Source organism: Epinephelus lanceolatus, chromosome 3, assembly GCF_041903045.1.
Source record: "Epinephelus lanceolatus isolate andai-2023 chromosome 3, ASM4190304v1, whole genome shotgun sequence".
Lineage (NCBI taxonomy): Eukaryota > Metazoa > Chordata > Actinopteri > Perciformes > Serranidae > Epinephelus > Epinephelus lanceolatus.
In genome coordinates, this window is record NC_135736.1 from 8,479,620 (window position 1) to 8,500,842 (window position 21,223).

The window sequence follows — 21,223 nt, forward strand, 5'->3', positions numbered from 1 at the left end:
TGTCTGTCGTGAAGAATCGCTGGTTGGCTCACGTGCACCAAACAAAACACAGACGTTAGGTTGACATGTCTGCAGTTTAATGGTTTCTGTGCTGCTGCCGTGCAGCCCGGGCCGTTTCTCAAAGACTCGTAACGCTTTCTCAACATCTGCAAATATCAAGTAAGTCATGTTTCGATGTCGTTTGCCGTCACATCTGTCTCTAATCATATATTCACTATTAACGTTGGAGGAAAAACGACAACACCGTGAGTTTTCTCAGGGTTGGCTAGGTTAGCAATGAGCTAATCTAACGTGAGCTAAATCTGTTCGAGAGCAATAATACGTGATTGTAAAACTCACTTGTTGGTTAGTAAAGAGTAATGGTAGCTGTCCTTGAATGTGTTTCAGCAGGGTCGATATAAACTGGCCTTGTCGTTTGTTCGTCACTGCAGAAATATGCAGGCAGACACCCATGGAAAATGTAACGTGTTTTGACTCGGTCAAAATCTTGCAGCGTTAGTCACCGTAAAGTTAGCATTCTGTGGCAGTCACTTGTTTTTCAACAGTTTTTTGTTTTAGCATGTTGTGGTGCAGTAGATGGATCCTTACTTCACTGTGCATATTGATATACTGAAGAAATACATAGCCTCAAAAGTCAATCAGAACAGTGGCTCTCAACCGGGGTCCTTGAGGGGGTTCTAGGTGGTCCTCAGGAAATTAGGGAATATTATGAACTATTATTTCACCATTCATTCACTATAGAAGTGAGTCCAAGGCGAGTAAGAGTCATCACAGTGACTTTTCTGATCATTTTCAAACTTCCGCCTCAGTGATCTCATCAACTGAAGTTGACAGCTATAGAGTTTTGGTCTTAATCACATCCAACAACCAATTTCTTTTCAGATGGAGGCTACTGAAGTGAAATCTTATCAAATGGGGATCTGACCCCTAGTTTGTATCAATGTAAGAGTCCTAGACATGAAGAAAGGTTGAGAACCACTGCATTAAAAAATGTTTGACTTTTTACTTTATTGTGGTACAGATCTATACTGTATATTAAAAACGTAAGAGCTTCATTGTCAACTGATCCATGTACAAGTACATAATATGAATGAATTGTAGTTTCCCCTGGTGCCAGTGGTGCATGAAGCAGTTAACATGATGTGCAGAAGACAACATAAGGTGCCAAACTGTTACTGTTAAACACAACTGTTGAAAAGACAAGTCAAAAAGAGACAAGTGCATAAACCATCTCCATACATTAAATAGTTTGTAACAGAATTTATCGTTTAACTTTAAAATTTACTAATGCACTATTAATGAAAAATTTTAAAAAAGAAATGTTTGTGCACCATGTTAATGTAAAAAAGATGACCAAAGAAAATATATGGGAATTCAGTCAATCAAATATCAATATTATCAGCCTCAAATATCCAGTATCTGGTATACTGGTGTAGACAGGGATAACTTTTATCAGGCACCTGTAGCAGACTTCTGTACATTTGACCGCATATTTGTCCTGCAACAAATGCTAACATCATCTGTATGTTTTCCATCAGTATACCAGGCCATTTGTTTTAGTTTAAAACTTCTGCAAGCCTGCCTTTATTCTGTGGACTAACAATTGTTTGCTTTCACCCCATCTTAAGCTGACATCAGTCTCCTGTGATGATAGGTGGATGATGTTAACCAGTCAGCTATATTTTTGCATATATGGGAGTCCTAATTGGCGTTATATTAAAAACAAGTACATCCTAAAGGTAACCCAGTTTAGATTTTTCATGGGCGGCAACAGAATCTACTCATGTCAAGTATTGAGTATGTTGCCAGAAAAGGTCTAATTAGAGTTTATTTTCAATAAGATAAAGTCTCAAACATTTCTTAGTTCAATTTTATTTAGCTTTGCTGTTCAGTTTTTATAGGTGGTAACAATAAAGATACATCGCTGCAGTGCAAAAATACTTTAACATATAGTATTCAAAAACTTGACTGGCAGCATATGGTATGTCCTGCCAAAAATATATACATAATTATAGACAAAACTGTGACAGCTCTTACAAAAACCTAGATTACATACAGCAAAATGATAAAGTCACAGAGTGTGCTGCTGACTGTCCTTAAATGGGCAGTCTCCTCCCTCTAATCTGTGTGTCTGTGAAACAACAATAGAGCACAGCACTGACAAGAGGGAGCATTAGGTTTCTCTCACTAGTTCATGGCTGCCTAGTTGCTTACAGTACTTTTGGTCGTGTCCAGGGTGGACACAGTCTGGTGAGAAATGGCAGAGGGGGGCTTCGACCCTTGTGAGTGCATCTGCACCCATGAGTACGCTATGAGACGCCTCATCAATCTGGTAAGTCATGGAACAAAGTGGTTTTCACGACATCCTCAGTGGCAGAATGATGACAGAGTTGAGATGTAGGGAAGGTCAAATGTTCCAAGTGTGCAGTGTGAAGTGAAAATACCTCTGGCGACGTCCAGAGAGGGGAGCAAAGAGATTAATATTAGAGACAACTAGCAAGTAAATGAAAGTCTCAGCTGACAAGAAGGAAATAAAAAGCCGCCTGCTGACACTGAGCCAACATATCCTGGTTCCTGCTCAGTGTTTATCTTGAGAGCCAATCAGTTCTGCCTGGCTGAGACATTTCACTCCGTTGCACTGTGTGCTGTCAGGTTCGCATTGTGCTTGTAAATATTCTCCAGTTCTTCTTAATGGACAGTGCATTGAAAAAATATTTTAATTACTGTAAAGAATGGAAACAGCTTATAATCAGGCTGTGTCAGTTTCCAGGTGACCTCATTGGCTTTTTGTGCACAGGTGTAACTTGCGTGGCGAGCTGCAGTTGGCTCAGTTTTTAAACCGCCCTGGGGGTTTCTGATTCGCTTGCAGCAGGAGAGGGTGTTGTCTAAATAACTAAAGACTTTACACAGCATTTGTCAGTCAGATTTCTGCAGTATATTTTAGGAGGCGGGCGGATCTCAGATGGTTGTTTCATGCCATCCTCTTGTGATTATGTGCTGTTGGTAATATTAATGTGTGGCTCACTTGTTCGTTGGCTTAATGTAACAAGGTACTCATAAGGATAATGTCAGTTTTATTAGCAGTGTTTATATACCACTTTTTTCTTCTCTCCCTAAATGGGGGCAGTGCAAACCACACTAAAATAAGCCATTGCCAGGGCATCAAAGTCATAACATGAAGAATTATAACATTATTTTTCCTTCTCTTCTCTTTTATTCAATCTACCATGTCCCTTCTGAAATTTCTCTTTCAGCTCAGGCAATCTCAATCCTACTGCACAGACACAGACTGCCCTCAGGAATGTATGTATGACCATATTAGACCTCGTTTAATTTTCATAATGTGTCATATCATGTTCTTGAATCAGAAACATTAGTGTAGATTACATGTATGAAGTGCAAAGATGTGTTTTGTTTCAGTGCCAGGTCCCACTGGGCCAGTCGGCGGAGGAGGTGAGCTGACCCTCCCCATGATTCTGATGGGATGGGCGGTGCTGGCTCTGCTCCTGTTCCTGTTGCGCCCATCCAGTCTCAGGGGTAACCGTCCCACAGGAAAACCATCTGGACCCCACAATGTCAGTATAGATCACACTACATAACATTGGTGTTTTAAAATATAGGTTCAGTACTGCTCTGCCTTTTGTTTATCATGACAATTTACCTCAAAGTACCATATGGCTTACCAGAACCTTCTACTCAGCAGCGATCTCCCTCTAGCCAGCTTTCACCTTATTTAGGTTTTTGCAGTGAAATAAAAAGATGTCATGTAGATAATTACCCAGTTAAGGTTAATGAATCAGCCATTCCTTATCAGTTGACCCCAAATTCACCCTTGTGTGGTGTTTTGCTGAGCTTTCTATGCATGTTCTTTGGTCTTTGTCTTTTGGATACCTGCTGTTTATGGTCTGGCACCTGGTTGCTACCTTTTTTTTTTTTTTCTTTAAATACCTGACCTCACCTGAGGTCATTTAAATACACCGCCACACACTGAGAGTGGTTCCTAAGTGATGACTGAGAGGGTTTACTTCTGTATGAGTCTATACATTGGCTGTGGCTCAGAGGTAGGGTGGGTCATCCACCAATCAGAAGATCAGCACTTTGATTCCCGGCTCCTCCAGTCTGCATGTCGAAGTATCCTTGAGCAAGATACTGAACCCCAAACTGCCCCTGATGGTGCTACCATCAGTGTGTGAGTGTGTTAAAAACTGATTAGCAGGTGGCACCGCTACCAGTGTGTGAATGGCTGAATGTGCCTCGTAGTGTAAAAAGCGCTTTGAAGGGTCGGATGACTAGAAAGGGGCTATACAAATGCAAGTCCATTTACATTGGTTTTTAGGAAAATCTTGCACAGTATACCTTCTAAGATACTAAATCAGACCAAGTTTACATGAATGGTGATTAACCAAAATAAAAATGATAAAAAACCATCACCACTTGATGAAAACTATAACCCTGGATTGAGAAAATGACCAAAGAAACCAAAGAAAATAAGAAATGTCATTAGCTCAGGTTGGTACTTCATTTGTCTCATGCTAGTTATCAGGCTATCTCTTTTAAAGTGACAACTATTTACTGCCTTGTTTTTAAAGATGAAAAACTGAGAAATACATAGAAAAATTACTCATAGTTACTGTTATAAAAGAATGAAACCCTTTGCACACAGCATGTACCTCACATACTTTGTGACCACACACTCTGCTCATAAAAGTATATGACTAAGGGCTGTGTGCCACACATTGCTGGTATCTTTGTTAATGAAAGATTCCTGATCATTTATTTTATTATTATATTGTGTATTTTATGTGTCATATATTTTAATGGGCTGAATGTAAGATCACTACCACAAATACCATTTGATTAATTTAGTTTTTAGTTAATGTTATTGCTGTTGTGTCGTCTTATTTTATTCTTTGACAGCCCCTTTTACAGAGGACATTTTGACGTCATAGCAGGAAAACCTCAAGTGTTTTGTAAGTCATAACAGTGAGACAGCATTAACAATACCAGCACTGTGAAACTGAAGCAGCTAAATGGATTGTGACTATCATTTCTACTTGTACTTAAAGATCCCAGAATGTCTTCCATAAAAAAGTCCAGTGATTCAAGTTAAATTTCAGAAATTCTCTTGGTGCACTTAAAATGTCAGCTGTCCTGAGCAGAGAAAGGTTGCTATATTATTGTGTCAACATTATTGTTTTGTTTCATTTTGTTATAGGCCTTGTCCACACGCACGCAAGTATAACTGAAAATGTAGCCTTTTCTATGCGTCTAGGCGTTTTAAGTCAATGAAAAAAGATGTTTTGCAAAATTGCTTCCAGGGTGAAGACCTCTAACCTGCTAACAGGGTTTTTTTTAACATGTTCACACATAAATGTACAGTTACTCTTTCACTATATTGAGAAACAGATGTGTCGGAATGAGCTACAGAGGTCACTGCTCCAGGTAGCCCTACGGTAATAGCTTTGTTTCAGGCTTCTGATTAGCCAACATCATTGTCGTCTGTTCTGCGTGGCTTTAGAGTTACGGTTATATAGCCGTTGGTTTGGCATGCTTTTGATAGAGCTTCAATTGCATTTTTCATTTTGACAGGAATTTTCTATAATGTCATGTGTGGATAGACATTTCTTAAAGAACGCGCTTCTGGACATTTTTAACGTCATAATTCAAGAACAGAAGGGGAGACATTTGGTCAAATACTCAATTGATGACACTAATCTTGGGTGATCTTGAAGCTGTGCCGATTATATAGACCTTCTGCGCTGCCGGGTTGAAGATGCGTGGGAAGCATCCATGTTTCAGAATTTGTAGCTTCTTTGCAGCAACATCTATGTTAGAAGCATTGTGTACTGTCATGGCTACAGCTGTCTCTGATCTGTTCCTCTGGTAGTCCACCACAAGTTCATTGGTTTTGCTGATAATGAGTTTTCGGTGATTGCCTTGCACCATCTCTAACAGTCCTCTGAAGAAATAGTCTTCAGGTGAAGATGGCGTGTTTCTTACTGGAAATAATTCACTGGAGTCATACATGTCAATATAGTGTTAACTTCTGTTTTGCCAAAAATACACATAATACCTTTTATTAAATACCCGCTAACTGCTACTGGACTGGTTGGTGGGAGCATACAACCACAAGGCAGTTTTTCTCTGTGCTACTCAAGTTACAGGAAGCAAAAGTTACCCAAATGCAGAAGTCATTCATGCAGTTGCTGTGTTTGAGTTGTTAGGTCAATATTTGTAAAGATGAGCACATATCTCCCAAAATCAGGAACCAGAGACTAAATGTTTATTCTGTGATGTGAAACAGAGCTGTATTTTAACAGTGACTCAGCCTCTTGGTGTACACAACCAGATAAACATTTGCTGATTTCTTGTATACATTTAGTCCAAATTTTAAGCTCACCTAGTAATAATATTATCACAGTATTGGTTTCAGGATAGCACCATCAACACTTTGAACTCTTTTCTATTGCATGGACTTAATATTCCCTTGTCTTGGTTCGCAGAGCGATGGAAGAGAGCCTCCAGCACCACCTGTTGACTAACAGTGGAGAGTACCAGCACTCACCCACCCGCTCTGACTGGAGCTGCACAGTTAGCTAGTGACTGTGACCAGGACAGCACCATCTCCCCGTCATTCAGATATCTTTTGCTTTTCTCCTATTTTAATGCCATTGTGTTTTGGGGTAGATCTGTCTTTGATTTCTGTTACTAGAGTCCAGCTGATACTGAATTAATGAGGCCAATACAGATATATTCCAAAGTTGTGAAAAATCTTTTTTTTTTTTTTTTTTTGAAATAAAAATAAAGCATTTGGGCAACAAAGGCATAGGCAGGATATTTGACAATGAAAAAAACTTTGGAAATGTCTTGGGAAATTGAATAAGAATACATAAAACACATTTACACACTCATAAAACTTAAATTAAGAGCAATAATTACAAAAAATATTGTTTTTTATATCTGCAGACATATATAAACCAATTTTGACTGATAATATTGTCCATCAATATTGGCATGTTGATATTTCAGCTGGGCTCTATGTAGTATTGACCAAGTCTTTAATCAGAAGGCTTGGCATTGTTCTGGGTCAATCCCTGTTCACAGCTCTGGTACTGATTAATGTGCAGAGACTCAGACGTGAACTCAAAATGAAGGAATGTGTCATATCATGTTTTGGTGGAGACGGGAGGGCTTCTTCTTGTTTGAGTGCTTGCTGAGTGACCTAGGGTGACGGTTTAAACATTCCTCTCTTTCTACTTTAAAGTCACAACTCTAAACAGTGCCAGTAATGATGTCATATCACATAATGTTTTAATAGCATATTTAAACCAGCAGAATGATTCAATTCAATGTACTGAGTTTATATGAAAAAGAATAAATTCTGAATGGAGTGCTGCAGAGATGACATTTATTTGTAGGCCAACACTGAGGTTAACATCTCCCTTGTTCCTTTGTCAAAAGTCCAATGGGATGTTCCTGTTTGATTTTGGATTAAATCGTAAATGCAATCGCCAGAAGTAAAAAGCTAAAGTTAGGCTACAAACGAACTACACTATAGTCACATGACTTCAACTCCGCCACTGCAACGAGGCTGTACAGTTGTGTTCGGTCTTATTTGGCCACTTGTTAGCAACTGCCTTTTTAAGGAATGTAAAAGCTTCAACATTTATGAGTGGGGTATCCACTGATGGATTTTACGTTGTAGAACAAACCGTGAACGTCCCTAAAGCTTGTGTCAACCACCGACCTTATTTTAGGCATCTAACCAAAAACACATCCAGAAAACTCACTGACATGAAGACAAGAGAACTGGGAGTGCTAACATACTCATTACTGGGTTTTTGCACTCAATCCTGCAGCACTCTATTAGGATTACGATAACATGGCATATTGATTTTAATGCAGTGAAATCATCTTCTGTGTTTACATCCAGGCTTCAATCTTATACATACTCCAGCAAATAGTCCGGTCTGTTATATGATCTATATTTCTAAGAACATGTCTGTCCCTTTAAGTGACTGTTTGTTTGGTCACTGTAGTAGAAGTGATTCTTACAGTAGTGACCCATCTGTTTAAAAGGATTAAGGTATGACCGTTAATTGGTCACGTTTCAGACAAAGTTCACATAGCCAAAATGAACTGGAAACCGGTGTAAAGATGGGGTTTGTTAAATGTGGTCATTGTGAAACAATATACTCAGCACAAGCATTTTAATCATATCGAGATGATACCATGTACTGTAATTGTTTTGTGGTTAAAAGGTAAAAACCTGACATAATAGTAGCAGATAATCATATTTTATCAGCACTTTTGTTGTGATATGTCGTTTCCTTATGAAGGTGTGTTGTTCTGATTCAGCCGTCATTTCTTTTCTCGCTGAGAATCGCAGCAGTCTGTGATTAATGGGAGCAATCCGAAGTTTCTACTTCACAACTTTTGTGTGAAAATACGTCAAAGGAAAGGAGCAGCTTAAACTGCATTTTCAAACAGTGCCAATGTGAATTTAAATTTCTGGTCTCAATTTAGAGAACAACTTCTTGTGAAAGAAAAGCAATATTTGAGCTCATTTTTACTTTGAGATAAGACGACAAAGTTTTCTGTCACGTTTTCTCATTAGGGTTATTTTCTTGCTAAATAAGTGATGACTTCTACATCTAACTACTTTTATAGAAGGTTTGTCAGCTGGATCAAAGGTTGAATTATAATTAGTGAAGAGAAAAATAGAAACCTTGAATGCACAACAATGTAGTGGTGAATGTTGTGGTGTTCCATAACCATGTGTATAAATGTGGATGGATATTTAGAACACAGTACAACAGCACCACAAACTACAGCCTCAATACTACAGGAGAAAATCAACCCTTTTTGATACAATCTTAAGAAAAATCATAATATCACATCATAATAGGTGATATCTTTTTTAATATGTCTGTTGTTGGGTATTGGATTGTGATACATACATAGAGGGTTTCCTGTTTTTCTAGTCACTGACTGTATCTTTGTCATGCCCCTGTCATGGTAACATGGACATGAAAGTGTGTGTGGGCCTTGGATTATGTTCTAGGGCACCTGTGATATCACAAGTTACATTGATTAGTCTTAAATTTGAAGTGTTTTTCTTGAATACATGGTGTAAGAGTTCAGACCTTGGATATGATCTGAGTTCATCTCACCAATCTCCAGTGGTTAGCTCTTAATAGCCATATCTGCAAACGTGATCTAAAACTGTCTTTACATCTTTCTATACTTGCTTGGGAGATGGCACAGAGCAAATACAAGGAGGGAAAATGTTAAGTCAACCATAAGCAGTTGTATAAAATTAAGGGAGAAGCCACACTAGGTTGTTGAGATGGACAAGTGGAAGATTTGGTACCACAGAGACCTTGATTTACACTGTTTCTGTCGAAGAGAAAAAGGGCTTCAACTATGCACTTTTCCTATAACAAAACAAAAAAATAAAAAGAATTCAGTCTTATTGCCCGGCTGTTTTTACTATAACCTTTTATGTTTCTGCATTCACCACGGCAGATACACTTAATCTGTTGTGTCGTTAATGAAAAATATTATTTTCTGGCTTTTAATATTTGACATAAGCTTGCAAACACCTGCAGCTGTGTGTATTTTATCAGTCCATAATCACAACAAAGCATTATAAGTACATAACCATGTGGGATTTAGCTAAAACATTTGCTTACTTGTACTTTGATTTTTTCCATTTTAAGCTGTGGCATACCAACTCTACTTTTTAAAGAAATGTACTTTTTCTCCCCTCCAACATTTACCAGACAGCTATAGTTAATTGTTACTGAGCAGATTACGGTTTTAAATACAAAACCTGTGATGATCTTAAAAAACATGATGCTTTGTTACTCATGAAACTACCCTTTGACCAACCATAACATTAAAATGCTGCTTAGATGTGACTGCACTGTAGCAAACCATTAATGCAATATATAAAGATAAACCACAGATTAAAAATTAAATTAGGACTTCAGTTTGATGCGTTTTGAGTGTGTATTGCTAATTGATGCAGATAATTTAATACTTAAACAAAAAATTTGAATGCAGAAATTTTGCTTGCACTTCAGTTTCTTTTAAATTGTAGTACTAAAGTAGGAGACCTGAAAACTTCTGTTTAACACATTGGTGTATTATACTGTATGACTGTGATGGTGTTTTTGCAGCTCTGCTCTATCTGGAGCTTTGGCAGATATTTTTTAGATGCCTGTCTTCAATAATAATTAGAGTTAAAAAAAAATTTACTCATCTCAGTATTATCAATTAACTGTTCCAAAAAATGTTGAATAATAAAATGTCATTGTTGCTCTAAAATATCACCCATCTGGCAGGAAATATAGGTTACTTTTGTATGGCACTCTAATGAGACGTAATAAGCAAACTTTCTCTATAGTGACCTAGTGACTCAAATGTAATTCAAAAGTTTCACCACACTTGACACACAGAACACATCTCTTCATATGGGATTTTAGTGCTTTTTCTATTTTACATGAATATTTTTATGAAAAATTCATGATTTTCTTAAACCATTTTAATTTAATATGACCCAGTGACTCGAATGTAATACCAAAATGTATCACTACACTGGACACAGTGTTCACCTCTTCATGTGGGATTTTAGTGCCTTTCCTATTTCTTATTTATATTTTTGTGGAAAATTCCTGATTTTTTTTTTTTTTAACTTATATGAATGTGACCTAATGACTCACCTTTTCATATGGGATTTTAGAGGAAGTTTTTGTCCTGTTTATATTAATGTTGGGTCACATTACATACAAAGAGATGAGAAAAAAGTCATAAATTTTAATTGCAAATCAATATGGCTTGCATTCTGGCGTGCTAGTCAGCAAAATGCATCTTTATAATCCGTATTACATATTTGTGTTTTTATCTTATTCGGAACCTTTTCAGTGTCGGAGCTTTGGGTTGAGTAATTTTCTGAGCATGCGCAGTGTTGAAACGGAACTGCCCTCTACGTATCCCAGGGTTACCATCAACAATTCAGTTAGCCCACGTTAGCTTTGTCAGTTTGCCTTTAGATTGTATCATTTATGAATAGCTGTATGGTATGTATTGAATCAGACAACAGTCATGTGCCAGTTAAACTTAGCATAATGCTAATGTAGCTATAACGTCTGCACAGGAAGCTTAGTAGCTTTTTACCACAGTGAACTAGTAACGCCAGCTAGCATGCTAATCTCGGTGAACGCGGTCAGAGGAAAGTGTTGATAGTTTTCAGAATGACAAATCAGCAGTTCCTGGCGTACACAAAAAGCCCCAAAACATCGAGAAGAACAACATTTCAGGTAAAAGCTTTACTGTGTGCAGTCTGAATGCCCAACAAACGACAAAGGAGTGGATTAGTTAAATCGACAGCCTTCTGAAGTATGAAGGTATGTAGTTATGAAGAGTCATGTTAACATGACATTATGTCTTTGTAGGATGAACTTCAGGCTGCCGTCTCCGCCAGGGCGAGCAAAACAAAACCAGACCAGTACTCGTACTCTGATGACTTCAATGAAGATGAAGATGGTAAGATGACAGAACATAAAAATAACTTAATAATTAAAAAGGCTTGTGTGAGTGATTCGGCAGAGGAGGAAAGTAACTCAGGACATTTACTCAGTTTTGAGGTACTTGTATTTTACTTGACTATTTTTATTTTCTGCTACTTTACACGAATACTCCGCTACATTTGGGAAGCCTTTTGTACTTTTTACTCCACCAGGCTACATTTATTTGACAGTTTTAGGTACTTTGAACTTTAAAATGAATGATACAAAATATATTAATAAAAACTAATAAATTATGATGTATTATAGGTTGAGCTATCCCACAATATACTGTATAATGTAATCATAACTAGCCCCACCTTTACAGCTGTAACATGAATGTGATGTACGCATTAATGCATGACTTACTGTAATCCAGCAATACAATATATATTATTATGGAATAGGCCATTCTGCAGGATAAGTACTTTAACTTTTGGTATTTTAAGTATATTTGTGATGCCAATACTTTTATTCTTTTACTTGAGTTAGATTTGAAATGCAGGACTGTTACTTCTAACAGAGTATTTTTACACTGTAGTATTGCTGTTTTTTCTAAAGTTAAAGATCAGAGTGCTTCCTCTACCACTGCAGGTAGTCCTCGCTTTTGTTTACTTTGTAATTGTAGTCTGTCACCTTTATTTGTTTCTAATGGTAGTTGATTTCTATGCAGCAATATTCCCTTCCTTTCACTCCACTTTGTGTGAGTTACTTCATATTTGTATGCATGTAATTGTGATTCACAGCAAAATGCATTCAACAAATTGAAGAAACTGTGAAGAGGTTTTCAAAAAAAATCTCTCTAAAGTGGCAGTTTTTTTACAGCAGTGATTCTCCACCAAGGGTACTCAAATGCAGTTGCGAAGGGTCTGTCAAGTAGTTCATCTTTTTTTTTTAAATAGATAAATAAATAAAATAATTAGGATTTGGTAAGCCTCTTGAATGTACACAGGCTGAGATCAGTGCGAAATTTGTGTATTAATTTAAGATATCTGTGCACAAAAAAGGTGCTCTAAGTGCAAAAAAAAGTCTGAAACCTTTGCGGCTCTTTTCACTCACTCTTTATCTTCTTATTCTGCACTTTGAGCACCTTTTTTGTGCACAGATGTCTTAAATAAAAATACTATTCTTGAATTGGTGGACCTTTTCGTGGCTTTTAAGCCCAGTTACAGAGGAGAGGTATCTCCTCTGCTGTCCTTTCTAGTTTGTTTATTGTACCGACGCACCCAAGACAAACCTTTTTTTGCCCCAAGTAGGCATCGTTTCACAGCAGCCCTAAGACTTGGAAAGCCTCTTGACACAAATTTGATTTGTGATTTTTGTTACTGAGCTAAATAATTAGATCGACTTGACTAAAGTGCTTGAGTAGAGTGTGTGAAATCTAGTTAGCCAGAGAGCAGAGAAGTTAAAGTATATAGTCGTACAAATGTTACTTTCACTGAAAAGGTACTAAGCCAAAATGTCGTCAACCTCAGCACCACTTTATTCTGTGTGAAAAGATATTGTCACAATATCCTATTCTGTGTAATTAGCAGTGTCAGATAACATCAGTTTTGAAACAGTCCAATGAAGACATTTGTAAAATGTCACGTGATGTAAATGACAGCGTACTTGAGATTACTGTGCTGTAGGGTTAAAGCAGGCAGAAAAGTTGGGATACGCTGCTGCACAATTCTCCCCCGCCAATGTCAGTATGATGAAGGATTTCTATAACTGCTTTGCAGCAGAAAATGATGAATGGAAACAGGAGTAACAGCAGAACATCAACACAACAGACCGTATGGCCAAAACAAACACAGTTGCTGTACTTTGTACTTCCTCTTGCTGTTGTCAGGGTTTGGATAACATTTTTTATTGTCACCTCACCTTCGACTTAGATAGATGCATATTCAGTGTGAAAGTTGGAAATACTTGCTTGTTCACTTTCTACTTACTTTTTCTGTAGTTTTCAACCACATCTCACAGTCTTTCTCAGTAGATGGAGTTTGCTCAGTTGGCCAGCAACCATCTTCTTAGGAAGGGATGCTAAGATGCAGTTTAAGGCTCCAGAAAAATCTAGGAACTAAGTGGACCTTGAATTTAGAGTGTTTTGTCAACTTAAATAGATGCAGTTTAATGGTCGGTTATGTTGTCATTTACTTGTCACTTTCTATTTTTCACAGATTTTTTGAATGAACTCCTCAAATCAAGAAAAAAGAAGGCCAGGGCACTGAAGTCTGGGAAGAGTAAATCCAAAATCAACGATTTTGAAATTTCAGACGATGAAGGCAAACATGGAAGGACAAAGAGAGTTTCATTTCTGAAATCCCAAAGAATCGGCTCTCCCTCAGAAGACACAACAGCATCAGAGTCACGTGAAGACGATCCACCCGACTCTTCCACCGGTCAACACAACAATTATAATGACTCATTTTCATCACAACGCTCCACAAATGCCAGCGAAGATATCATACGATCTAAAAGCAGTGATGGGGAGTCCCACGATCCTCACATCACAAGAGAGAGCTCAAGTATATCTCTGTCATATCAAACATCAGGTGACACTCTAATGGACATGCCGTTACCCTTACCGTCTGACAACAGTGTGATGGAGACTCCAGGTCCCGAGGAGAAGAGCAACTCTGTTCCTGGAGAAAGATCCCAGACTCCACAGTTATCAGCAACTGACCTCAAACACGTGTCCTCAGCAGGTCTGTTTACACTGCTTCATGTATAAAGCCACAAAGGGCACATTACATGTTATTTGCCTGCAGATTTTGAATTTATATTTCCACAAATTCATTGTTCAGATACAGACAGGGAGCCACCCAGGCCTAAACCGAGGCAAAGGACTCTTGGATTGAGCCTTCACGCTGCAGAGAAGATAGCTGAAGATGCTGAATCTCAGGATCTCAGCAGGCCCCAGACCTCCTCTATGTCCATTCCCCTTTCCTCTGACACGTCCAGCAACATCGCTGTAAGCAACCGCAGTCCACATGCATGTCTCATTGCTTGGATAGTCAGTATTTTAAAGGGACAGTTCACCCCAAAATCAAAACTACGTTTTTTACTTCTTACCTGTAGTGCTGATTATCATTCTAGTTTGTTTTGGTGTGAGTGGCTGAGTGTTGAAGATATCAGCTGTAGAGATGTCTACTTTCCCTCCAGTATAATGGAACTAGATGGCACGCAGCCTGTGGTGCTCATCATGACCCAATTACTCAAAATAATCCACAGACCTTGTTGTGAGCTGTTTTATATAGGAACTGTTTTCTTTCTACCAAGCTACACCCACCAGCCGTATCAGCATGTAGAAGGAAGCGAGCATCTACTGCTATCTCATCTAGTATCACTGAGCTAGTTAACGTCACGGCCCAACTGAGGAGGACGCCATTAAAGTTCAGCTAAAGCACAAATTAATATGTGTAATTTGTAATGTGACTTTGTCACACTACAGAAAAATATGTCACTAACCACAGAGCCAAATTTGAATGACTAAAACAAAATCACGAGGTATATAAAGTGCATCATCGAGCCATGATTTCACGCCCACCCGAAAAATCCTGGATGTAAAAACGGTGAAAAACAGTTTAACTGTTAAACTCAACAAGTATTGTCGAACATGTATGATATGTTTAGAAAGGAATCTCTGATTTTACTTTACCCTGACTTTTATGTTTACATCTTGCGCTGTCACAATCCTCCCGTCAATGAGTAGATGCACACTTCCTTCTGTGCATTGATACGGTTGGTGGGTGTAGTTTGGCAAAAAGAAAATAGATAAATTTCTCTGTGAAACTGCTCACAACAAAGTCTGTGGATTTTCTTTTGTAACTGGGTCATGATCTCTAGAAAGAGACACTGCTGTTGAGTTTTTCAAATGCATTTTTGGCGCTTTGAACAGCACAATATATATTGTATATTGGAACCAAGGCAGACGTCTCTACGGCCGATATCGCCAACACTCTGCAACTCAACCCAAAACAATCTAGACTGATAAATAGCACAAGAGGTAAGAGGAAGAATATGTATTAATGATTTTGGGATGAATTGTCCCTTTAGATTGAAACATCTGGATCAAGTGTTTGTTATGTTGTTTCACTGTAGTGGACAGAAGGAGATCACCCAGTTTCATTCAGCCTCAGCAAATCCTCTTCGAGTAAAAGTGACCAGTCACAACTCTTCACCAAATCCACCGTCGATTCTGGATCCAGAGGTAATAATCTGCATCTTCAGCACCATAACCTTGATTTTTAAAATTTGGTTCATTTATTCTCTTGACTTATTTTCAATTATTGTTTTAGATGGCTTCATTTCTGATGACAGTAAAGAGCAGGAGAGAAAGTACTCCACATCATTTGAAGACTCTAATGTAAGTCATTCATTATCAGGTGTGACTGAAAGTGTCATGTCAGTTATGCTCTGATTACTCACAGTCTCTGTAAATGTGTCACTGTCTTATTTCAGGTAGACTCAAGAGATCACTCACATCAACTCTCTGATGTCCATGAAAAATCATTTGATACCAGGTTGGTCAACGCGCTGTAATAACAGATACTTCTGTAGCCATGCAGATACAACAGAGTAGTAATTTAACTGACTGTCATATTATTTAAATTAGGACGTCAAGTTCCGTCTCTAAGACCACTCAGAGACCTCAGAGCGTGTGCTCCAGGAAAGTGGAATCAAAGTATTTGGGAACTCTCAAACTTCTGGATCGTAAAGTCTCACTACAAGAGTCTCAGCCTCAAGCAGCAGATTCACTCAGAGCTGCCGTTTACCAGGTCAGTGTGAAAATGAGCCCATGTTGACAGCAAACTTCGCTGCTGTTAGAAATCTCCACAGTGTTTTTCCTGTGTTCTGTGTTTTATTGTGATGACTATAGGCAGGCAGTGTGGTTCTCCTCAGCACCATCTAGAGGAGCTCTATCTTACACACAGGCTGATAATGATTTGATTACAGGTACATGATACGTGGAATATACTAATCAAAAGATGAGTGTTAAACACTTTGTAATTTCTGTGTTTCTACATTATGCTCAGATTTCAATACATTATTATCATGAACCATGACTCTTGTGAGTTGCACTGAACCATATAGCCCCTTAGTCTTACCTAACCTCTTACCCCTTTGTCTCATGAAGCCCAAGGCTGTCGGACGTGGTTACCTTGGACCTAGGCTAACCTGTTCACTAAAGCCATGATTAGTGGGAGGGGAACCTATGGGCAGTGGTGTGGTGGAAGGTATTCACAGTAAACCCACTACTTTTCCTAGCTGTTCACAGTATACCCACCTATCAGCCAAAATAGCCACTGGAATATATATGAGAGTATGCCCACTTCCTCCTCCATAACCTACCCATTTACCTAGTAATACACTCGCCCAATAAATCACCACTACACCGCTGTCTGTGATTAATATAGTCAAATACTGTTTTTAGAGCCTCTTGGGTGGGTTCTAGATAAAACCCTAGGAATATAAATGGATTCTCGGTAGAAGCCCCTGGATGGGTTCTCGTTAGCACCCTTGGAAGGTGGAAAGATTTTGGATAGAACCCCCAGAGTGGGTTCTGGGTGACATCAATATACTAAAGAAGGGTGTTCTCCTACTGGGACAAGCCTAAGAACTCTATATGGTTCTTGTTATCACCTTTATTTCTAAGAGTATTAAACGCTCCATTTATAATTTCTGTGTTCCAGTGTTTACCTCACATTTTTATTACATTATTATCAGGTATCAGATACAGAGGAATGGATTCCAAAGAGCTAATTTGGGCTTGAAACATTGTACTTGTCCTAATGTAATAACCAACAAATTTAAAGGGAGAGTTTTGCAGTGTTGCCAGTCCTCATGAGGCAGAAATCTGAGGGGTTTTTTTTATTCAGCACCTGGACAGCAAAGATGTGCGTGTGTTTTGTACACACATTTCGGTAGAGGGCATACAATTTCTACAATTTATTCTCATGCAAGTAAAATCCCTGCCCACTTACATGTTCTCCCGACAGGAATGGCTTCAAAAGAAAAAGGAAAAGTCAAGAGAGAACATGCAGCTAAAGAAGAAAGAGGAAATGCTGAAAGAAAAAAAGAAAAAGGTGAATAATCCCTTTTGTAAATTGAAAGTACCGCACTTTCATAGAACACTCAAAAACACAATTTTAACATATGTGCATCATTCACAAAACAAACAGCAAGAAGAGGCCAAAAAGGAAGACGCTGTTGCATCATATGAGGCTTGGAAAGAAAAGAAAGTAGAGAGTCTCAAAGCAAAAGCCAAAGAAAAACAAGATGCAATCAGAAAAGAGCAAAGAGCAGCTGAAGAGAAGGAAGAAAAAAGGCAAACCGCTAAACAGGTATGTTGATTCATTTATTTAGCATTATTCTGAGGGGTAAAATAAGCACTTCTGTGGGAAGATATGCTGATCAGTAATATTCTAAACATTACAGGTGTTTGAAAAATGGAAACGTGAACGTGATGATCTACTCAAAGAAAAGCAAAGAAAGCAAAGAGAAGCTGAACGTAAACTTCGGGTTAGAAAACAAGAAGAGGAGGAAGAAAGAAAGAGAGACAGCAAATCTGCTACTTCTGACTGGTGAGTGTAAATGAGGTTTTACATTTACTATTTATTTATTTTTCTCATTTATTCAAAGGGTGATGAAACATTACCTCTGACTGTGCACTGACCTCCAGTGATACAAAGTAGACAGGAAGGCCATACTATCTTTTTACTTTATACTTGCACTTAGCTGTTGGCAAAATGCAGACGACCCTAACTCACCCTCCCATATAAAACCTACCTCTGCACAGGACCGCATATATATACTAACCTTTACCTACAATGCTTGCCTAAGAAAAAGATAATTTGTCCTAAAAGTAGTCTTAAACATGGTTAAAAAATATCTTGAAGAGGTCTCAAACAAGCATTAAACTTAAGTGTCTGGTACCTGTAGTTATCTTGTGAATAAGTAAATAAATGAATACAGAAGTAATTATGCCTCTGAAATAAGTAAATGAGGCTATGAAATACATCCTGAAATGAATGAATGAGGCAGTAAATATATGTAGATATAAATATATAAATGCATTCATATAGATATATAAATAAGTAAATAGTTTTAAGGATGTTTTTCAAAGGACTACTTTTTATTGTGGGGATTTTCATTTCATAATTCCACATTATTTCACAGCTTTTTAATTTCCATCTGCTATCTTCAACAGAATGGGGCATGGTTATCTCACAGACGTAGACTAAGGCACCAGAACAGCAATTAATCACATTCTCTTTTTTGATTTCATTGGCATTTTTATTTGTGTATTAATTTAGTGTTGACTAGTCGAATGGCATTATATAGATTAGCAGTTAAATTTATCACCGCACCTAACTGCTGTCCTGTCACACTCAGACCTATCTGGGTGTGACTACGATCAACCACTAGATGGTAGTCAAAGCTTGATGATTAGCCACATTTCATTTCCTCTCACTGTCATCGTAAATGTTGTTACTTATGTTTTTTTTTTTTTCTTAAAATGTTTAAGGAATGAAAAGAAGAAAGATGTCCTCCATGAAAAAGCCACAATGCAGCGCAAAGAAATCAAAAATAAAGCAGAGGAGGAACGTTACATGAAAGAAGAGAGAGATAAAATGGCTTTAGAGATGTATGAACACTGGCTGGTAAGTTGAATTACTTTTGGCACCAGAGATGAATGGCATCAAAGGAGGTGGCTCTTTATATGTTTTTTAACAAATGGTCTCACTCACTTTTGGGGTTGATTTCCTCCATTATGGTGGCAGTTTTCTGAGATCTGCCAGCAGTGGTGATCCTCGAGTCTGGGGATCCCAGGCAAAGAAGCTAATTGAGGCCCTGTCCTAACTGACAGTATCCAGCCATCATATGGTGGCCATAAAGGGGCCCCACTTGGGGTGTTTTGGGGGCAGCAATGGTGCACTGTAGAGTGCCTTTATAGGAGGTTTAATGGGTTTGTAGTTGTCATTGCAAAATGTGGCAGTATGAGTGGCCATCAAGGAGGTCCTTTTCGCAGTTTTTTTTGTTTGTTTTTTTTTTCCGAGGTGCCCAAACATTTGCATGGTTTAACTCTTGTGATGGTGCACCTCTGTCAGCCAGTGCTCAAAGAAATATTTGTATTGAAGCCATCTGGAATATTTCTGTTTTGTTTGTTTTTTTTACTAACAGGTACGAAAAGATTTGGAACAGAAGAGACAAAGAGATGAAAGACGAATACAAGCGATACTCCGAGACAGTCCACCTCCCCCGTGGAGCCCTCCGAATAAAACAATACCATTTCGAAAATAACATTTAAAATGTAACAAACCAGCCTTATAACATCGGTGGGTTCTACGTTACATTTGAAGTTTTTATTTTTTCTACCGTATGTTGTGTTACAAACATTGATGGCAGCTGATACGTTTTTAATATTCTTGTCAGGGTTTGTATCAGCCAGCAGCTTGCAAGTTTATATGTTTATATGTTTTTGATGAAATGTTGCAGTATGTTTAGAAATTTGGAAAAATGTGTTCCTGCGACATGGTTATGTGTCAATGTCAACGGAATCTTGCAATAAGAAAACCCTTTTTATAAATGTGCTGGGCTGTTATGACCAGGTTATACTTCTGAATGTAAAGCAGCAATAAGAAAATTTTTTAATGTAAATGGTTAATATAATTGGTATGCAGATTCACTTTACTGTTAATTGTTGAGCTGTTGTTGATGTCCACGTAAAGTTTGTTTTTGTCTATGAGAGTACAAGAGGCTCCAAAATATCACACAATTTTAGAAACTGATCTGTTTAACGCTCAGCACTTGTTTTATGTTAAACATGACTTAATTTGTGAATTTGTTTGTTTTTATCTAAAATGCTGGTCATTTTTGCATGTCACAGTTTTATGTTTTATTCATTATATTTGCATTTTTTTTCCATCTTCGAAACATTTACTTTAGAATAAAAAAAAATTAAATCGAAAAAAAGTCTCTAATGTTTTAAGTGATGCATCAACACAACAAATTAACGAGGGCAACACTAAAAACTTTAAACTACTTAATTTTGCTTTGTTTTATTAATGTATTGGTGGAAAAAAAAACATCTTGCAGCAGCAGTTAAATTTGGGAAAATCTTCCCAAAGTATTGCATGCATGTTTGTGTGATGATGTGTAGGGGGAATAAAAAAATTAATAATAAAGGTAATACATATCTTTTTTAAAAAACAGCATAGTGGTAATAGTAAGGAAGGAATTAAAAATAAAATTAATTAATATTTACATGTGTCAGCTATTGCAGACTGGAGGGTCCTGGTAGAGATGCAGAGGTGGGGGCACTGACTGCAATTTGGATTTACAACTGAGACACAGTGAAATCTAATTGTTTTAATGACTGAGTGCTGTTAGGGATTAGTTTATGGCCTGCTGTTAGGACTGCTCCTACTCTATTATGCAATAAAAAACTCTCCCACAAAGCTGGGAAAATGTTCAGATCCTACTATGTATGCCAATGCATACTGAAACAAAAGACGTATGTATCTAAAGAATATGTGTGCTCCAGTTCCTTCTTTGAGATCAGGACTTAAGAAGCTTCAAAGACCCCTTTGTAGTCATCATGTTCGTGTAAAATGTGAGAGTGGAGATGCCTCTAGACTTTAAAGTGCATAGTGTTGTTGTTTTTT

The 21,223-nt window shown here is 37.9% G+C and overlaps 2 protein-coding genes across 3 annotated transcripts; both read left to right on the forward strand.

Annotated features, from left to right (window-relative positions):
* The first annotated feature begins 2 nt into the window (after nt 1–2).
* smim14 (small integral membrane protein 14) lies at nt 3–9,475 on the forward strand. Its single transcript, XM_033624389.2, has 5 exons — nt 3–159; nt 2,236–2,332; nt 3,255–3,303; nt 3,421–3,575; nt 6,504–9,475. Exons 2-5 carry the CDS (start codon nt 2,258–2,260, stop codon nt 6,540–6,542), a joined length of 318 nt encoding a protein of 105 aa, XP_033480280.1. The 5' UTR covers nt 3–159; nt 2,236–2,257; the 3' UTR covers nt 6,543–9,475.
* A 156-nt stretch (nt 9,476–9,631) lies between these two features.
* On the forward strand, nt 9,632–20,525 carry map9 (microtubule-associated protein 9). 2 transcript variants are annotated; one of them, XM_033623370.2, is made up of 13 exons: nt 9,632–11,324; nt 11,460–11,550; nt 13,733–14,260; nt 14,360–14,526; nt 15,657–15,765; nt 15,854–15,921; nt 16,017–16,078; nt 16,171–16,333; nt 17,555–17,641; nt 17,738–17,899; nt 17,994–18,139; nt 19,084–19,219; nt 19,740–20,525. In XM_033623370.2, exons 1-13 carry the CDS (start codon nt 11,259–11,261, stop codon nt 19,857–19,859), a joined length of 1,905 nt encoding a protein of 634 aa, XP_033479261.2. In that variant the 5' UTR covers nt 9,632–11,258; the 3' UTR covers nt 19,860–20,525. The 2 variants fall into 2 exon arrangements, with proteins under 2 accessions (XP_033479261.2, XP_078020491.1); XM_078164365.1 differs by having other exon boundaries at nt 14,366–14,526.
* Nucleotides 20,526–21,223: the final 698 nt, after the last annotated feature.

What these genes read in the sequence shown, in the direction of transcription:
- smim14 (XM_033624389.2), top strand. Translation starts at nt 2,258, where the DNA reads ATGGCAGAGGGGGGCTTCGACCCTTGTGAGTGCATCTGCACCCATGAG. An exon ending in TGAGACGCCTCATCAATCTG is followed by an intron (nt 2,333 to 3,254) that starts GTAAGTCATGGA and finishes TTTCTCTTTCAG; the next exon opens with CTCAGGCAATCTCAATCCTA. An exon ending in AACCATCTGGACCCCACAAT is followed by an intron (nt 3,576 to 6,503) that starts GTCAGTATAGAT and finishes CTTGGTTCGCAG; the next exon opens with AGCGATGGAAGAGAGCCTCC.
- map9 (XM_033623370.2), top strand. Translation starts at nt 11,259, where the DNA reads ATGACAAATCAGCAGTTCCTGGCGTACACAAAAAGCCCCAAAACATCG. An exon ending in CTTCAATGAAGATGAAGATG is followed by an intron (nt 11,551 to 13,732) that starts GTAAGATGACAG and finishes TATTTTTCACAG; the next exon opens with ATTTTTTGAATGAACTCCTC. An exon ending in ACACGTCCAGCAACATCGCT is followed by an intron (nt 14,527 to 15,656) that starts GTAAGCAACCGC and finishes GTTTCACTGTAG; the next exon opens with TGGACAGAAGGAGATCACCC.